This window comes from Mus pahari, chromosome 3 (genome assembly GCF_900095145.1).
Source record: "Mus pahari chromosome 3, PAHARI_EIJ_v1.1, whole genome shotgun sequence".
NCBI lineage: Eukaryota > Metazoa > Chordata > Mammalia > Rodentia > Muridae > Mus > Mus pahari.
Window position 1 is genome coordinate 100,709,315 of NC_034592.1, and position 5,398 is coordinate 100,714,712.

Genomic DNA, 5,398 nt, shown 5'->3' on the forward strand with positions numbered 1-5,398 from the left:
GTGTGTGTGTGTGTGTGTGTGTGTGTGTGTGTGTGTGTGTGTATCCTCCCTAAATACATGCCCAGCCTAAATAAAACAGATGTGCATTGCCCAATCCCCACCCACGATGCTGTGACTGCTGGTGGGCAGATGCATCTGAGCAGGACAGAAGGATTCTTGAGAAAAACTGTGAGGCTGTTACAGAAAGCAAAGGTCTTCCTTGTTCTAAGAGGAAGCTGTCACCCTCCCTCCAATGAATACATTATATTCCTTCTCACTAGAATCACATTCAACCTACTTGTCTTACTTTTCTTTTGAAAGAGAGAACTATCTCTGCAATATAATCCTCCCAGAAAGTGTTAAACAAAGAAATCACAGCAGAGATACATTTCCCCGCAGCTCTATATTGGATGGAAAAATTATTGTTTGACGAAGAACAAAAGCAAGTAAGGGTCTGCTGAAATAGCCTTCTAAGAAGGGGCCAGGCCATTCAAAAGATAGGGAAGCTTTTATCTGTAAACAGAACACTGTTCAACCCAGAGATGCTGGCTTTGATTCAGTCTCACACTGATGATCAGTCACTCCCGCCTGCCTCAGCTGAGCACTGGCCTAAAGCAGACACCACACAGGCCAGGGGCTGCTCTGCCAGTGTCCCCAGCACAGCTCTGCTTTCCAGTGGGATAATGGTCTCTTTTCAGAGACCACCTGTCTAGCCTTGGGACAGGTGGGGTGGGTTAAATGGAAAATCCCCAGCTGAAGCTTCACAACGGGGGGGGGGGGGGGGCAGCACTCTGAGGGATGCCCACGAGGAATCTGGGTAGTTAGCCAAGAAAAGTGTTTGGAGCCGGTCCCAAGTGGATGCTGCTGGGCTCCTGGTTGGGTGATGACAGAGTATCAGTGTTATGGGAGAAGGTATGACGTAATCACTGTGATCTGATTTGCTCTTTTCTGTCCACACACAGCCAGGCTCAATAAGTTGGTGCTGAGTGATTGGGACGCATGAGCTCCAACCCTAATAAGCTGTGCAGACCTTGTTCGTCAACCCCCTGGCCCTCCATCCTACACCTGGGAGTCCAGGTCATTCTAGGTCAGTACTGTCTGGTGTCAGAGCAAAACTGAAGACAGTACCTGTGTGTGGGAGGGAACCAGCCTGTGTGGAATAAGTGTGTCGTGCTTCAGGAAAGCACATGTGTTGCATCTAATGTGGCGGCAAATTCTCTTGGGCAGGTGACAAGTTCTCTTGTGTGGAATAGTGTTCTTTGGTGTCCTGTGGAGTCAGCTGTGAGAACTACAGTGAGAACAGGATGTGCAGTGATTTCTCCTTGTTGCTGATGGTGATGTTGAATCCCTTTCCCTTAATCTCTCTTTTCTCTGCTTGACTACACCAACAGCGTGAGTTAGCATAGTTTGCTTCTAGAAATACGATAATGCTGGCCATGTTGGCACCATATTAGTGATTTAGGTATGTTTTGGAATAAATTGGTCACATTTGTTTTAGATTTAGAACCTCCCAGAGCCTGGAATTCCAACTCTTTGGAAGCTTATTCCCATTTTATCTTTTATTTTCCCTTCCTTCCTTCCTTCCTTCCTTCCTTCCTTCCTTCCTTCCTTCCTTCCTTCCTTCCTTCCTCTCCCTCCCCCCTCCCTCCTTCCTTCCTTCTTTCCTTCCTTTCTTCGTTCTTTCCTTTTTCCTTTCTTCTTCTTCTTCTTCTTCTTCTTCTTCTTCTTCTTCTTCTTCTTCTTCTTCTTCTTCTTCTTCTTCTTCTTCTTTATTTTTTTTGGTAAAGGTTACATAACAATTTTCTAAAAGTCTAATGATCAGGGCTGAAGGGTATGTGTGCCCACATATAAGCATGCATGCAGTATATCATGTGAATCCCCCAGGGCCATAGCTTGATAGGCCGAGTGAATGCTGGAGTGGTGTGTAGGCATGGAGGGTGTGGGATGGGGAAGCAGGGCATGGGCAGCCAAAGGAATTCTGATGGCCTTGGGTTTCCAGATCCCAGGATGCCAGCTAGGGAAGTCTTCCAGCACCATGCCAAGGGGAGCATCACGCTGGGTTAGGGGGGAAACTGGCTGCTGACTTTCTCTGCTCATATTCATAAGTTCCCCAGAGTAGCTTTTCTCTTGCCCCTTGTCTACGTACAGATATCCTTCGGAAGGACTTGAACTCAAGGTAGGTGAGGTGTTCAGACAGTTCTTCAGGTTCCAGATGGTCAAACAGCAGGGACACTTTGCGCTTCTTGCTGGTATTTGATTTTATCCTCTGAGTCAGTTTTCTGGACCAGTCTCGAGAATTACTTTTGTGAGTAAATAAGAAAGGGAGAAGAAAACAAGAGTCAGTCACAAGGGATTTTCCTGAGAAGGCATACTAGTGTTACCCACAGAATTCCCAAAGCATAGTTAGCAAGCTCCATTTGGCCAAAACGGTGCATTAACGGAGTTTCCCCTAGTCCATCTTGCTTTTCCTGATAATCATTCAAAGAATTGAGCCTTTTGGATGCAGCAAGAGAGACAGGAGGGCAGTGGGAAAGAGGCATTTTTAGGCCCTGTTCCTGACTCTTCCTCTGACCTTAGTATGCTTACTCCTTCCATGTCTCTGTGCTCTGTTATTCCTGCTAGGGTTATGGGACTGTTGGTGGAAATCGTAAGAAGGAGCTAATTTTTATGCCAGAATAGCTCAGAAAAGAATAGGGAGAAGACAGCAATGCCTCAAGAAATTGCTGGCAACAACATTTGGTCATACTGGGCAGAAACAAGTCATTTCCCTCCAAAGTCCCCAGTTACAGAAATGACCATATACATTAACTGACCCTAGGATGACCCAATTATTCTCCAATGTCCTCAGAGCCCACCCCAGAGACTTTCTTAGTTTCAGTTTCATACTAAGCAGAGGGAAGCAGCCTGGTTTGAAAGGCAGCAGGGTACAGGCTTGGGATTGTAAACAGGCATTTGGGAGGGCCTTGACTCTTGACACAAAGATTCCCTGGTTTTAAGCTTGGAAAAGGATACATATTCTATAGGCCTCTTCCCCACCTGTACTCACGACTAGCAAAGGCCTGGCAAAGGAAAACGCAACTCATGATTCCTTAAATATACCAGGTCAGGAAATATCCTCAATGAACAGTTCTAAAGAATGCACAGTGAAAGACATCGTGAGGAAATATTAGGACAGAAAACTGAGGTTTTCAAGTGGCCCTGGGCTCAAGGGTTTTCATCTTTAAAATGAAAAGGTTGATATTTTTGGGTAAAAAAAATGCTTTTATCTACCAAGTTATATAATTCCAAGCAGAGGAGAAGAGAGTACCAGACAGATGAACAGATTGATTTGGGATTGGAGGATGTGGCTTTGAAAGCATCTCTTTGTGCAGGGATACTGTAAGCGAGGCTTGGAGGGCAGCAACAACTCTGCTGCTAGTTCTCCTCTGAGCTGTGTCAAAATAGAAGGCAGCGATAAATGTATGTATAAGACTATTCACAGACCCGGGCCTGTTGGTCATAGACCACAAGCAAAACCAGGAGTTTGAGTGAATTGACCTCTCCAGTGCTGCAGTTCGAGAACTCTGTACTTTTGAGCGTTTGTATTATTGCAAAACAATTGACCACACATAAAAAACCCCAGCATGTAATATGTATACCCTCCTTCCCCAAATTAAGAAGGGCTCATTTTCCAGAGTGAGCCAACTGTGTGAATAAGGAACTCAAAGAATGATGTGAAATATCCCCCAGTTCCCTTGAAGCTCTGGGAGTCGAAAGGTCTCTCACAGATATCTGTGAATGTTCTAAATCTCTGTTTGAGACATTCTGTAATACTTCCTGGTCCATGTAAGTTCTGGGGTGCTTGGAACTCAAAGAATGATGTGAAATATCCCCCAGTTCCCTTGAAGCTCTGGGAGTTGAACGGTCTCTCACAGGTATCTCTGAATGTTCTAAATCTCTGCTTGAGACATTCTGTAATACTTCCTGGTCCATGTAAGTTCAGGGGTGCTTGTTGCCCTAACTACTAAAGAGACCCTAGCCCAGGCACAGGCTTTCAGTTTCTCGTGGGAAGGCTATCTTCTAGTCAGGTCTGGCTCCCTCAGCTCTTTGCTCCCACCCCCTGCAAGTTCCTTACTACATGGCCTCTCTGCTTTTCTATTGAATGTCAAGTTATTGTTGGTGGGGCTCCCATGGAACCTGTCTGTCTGAGCTTCTTGGAGGTGGAGACAGTGAGAGGACCAGCATCACAGCTCAGGTACTGGAGGAATGTGGTTTCGAAGGACCCACGAGAACCTTGACACTCACATTTGCGTCGTGTCGATGAGGTGACAGTGGGTCTCCTCACCATTGGCTTTCACCAGGTCTTGGAACTCTTCCATGGTGCTGGTCAAGCTGGCATCCATCTTGAACATGATCCAGAATTCTGTTATCCAATACCTACAGGAAGGGAAGAAGAAAGAGCCTTAAACCCTGGGCCTCACAGTTGGGCAGACTCCCAGAGGAATCTGCGACTACAAAAAAAAAAAAAAAAAGCACTCAGAAGACAGAGCAAGATTTGTCCCATAGCAAAAGATCTGGGGGGAAGAGGGCTCCAGGGAGGAAAGAAAACCATTTAGCAGGCTTCGGTGTCTCCACACACAAATTGATTCGAGAAAAGAAGGCATATCATTGGAAAGAATCCAGACAGGATCTAGACATGGCCGTGTACGCAAACAATTATCCAAAAATGGTACGTGTATCTGTAAAGTATGTTTTTATTACCTGCTAATATTACTATGAAAAATCATGTTTATCATAACATGTAAAAACTAGAGAGAAGTCTTTACAACAGAAAGCTAAGCAAAATCTATCTTTTGTTGTTGTTGTTGTTGTTGTTGTTGTTGGAGACATGGTTTCTCTGTGTAGCCCTGGCACTTGTTTTGTAGATAAGGCTGGCCTTGAACTCTGCCTACCTCTGTCTCCCACATGTTGGGATTAAAGGTGTGCCTAAGCAAGGGGATGGAGGGATAGCAGTATGTAAGTAGAAAGCAGTGAAAAGAACATTTATGTTTCAAAATGACATCATAAACCCTACCAACAAAAAAAAAAATTAGCAAGAAATACTAAAAAATGAAATGAGGAAAAAAAAACTTCATGAAGGATATAAACAAAATGGTAGTTGGTTGTGAGTGTTTATTATGTTTTCAGAATTTTTAAAATGTTCAGTGATCTATATTCCCGCAAGAACTAAGGATAAAATAAAGAAGAAAACAGAGACCCTTGATTATCCTTGTATTCTTCTCTTGATGCAAACTCATAAATCTAACAGGAATAAGAATACAAATCTTAAGCACAGGTACACCGGAGGGAATCCACTGTTTGGCCGACTTTTCAGTATTAAGGTCCTTGCTGTCCAGGGGAAGCCATCAGTGTCCAAAGGCAGCCTACAGTGTCAGAGGCA

General features: G+C 44.5%; 1 protein-coding gene across 1 annotated transcript in view; it reads right to left on the reverse strand.

Moving 5' to 3' along the window:
* The window catches only part of Rasgrp1 (RAS guanyl releasing protein 1), a 62,315-nt gene that overhangs the window by 16,852 nt on the left and 40,065 nt on the right, over window positions 1-5,398 (reverse strand). The window contains exons 5-6 of the mRNA XM_021192217.2: window positions 4,264-4,395; window positions 2,126-2,279 (exon numbers count right to left, since the gene is read on the reverse strand). Of these exons, the coding sequence (XP_021047876.1) occupies window positions 2,126-2,279; window positions 4,264-4,395 (286 nt within the window). The remainder of the gene's footprint in view (window positions 1-2,125; window positions 2,280-4,263; window positions 4,396-5,398) is intronic.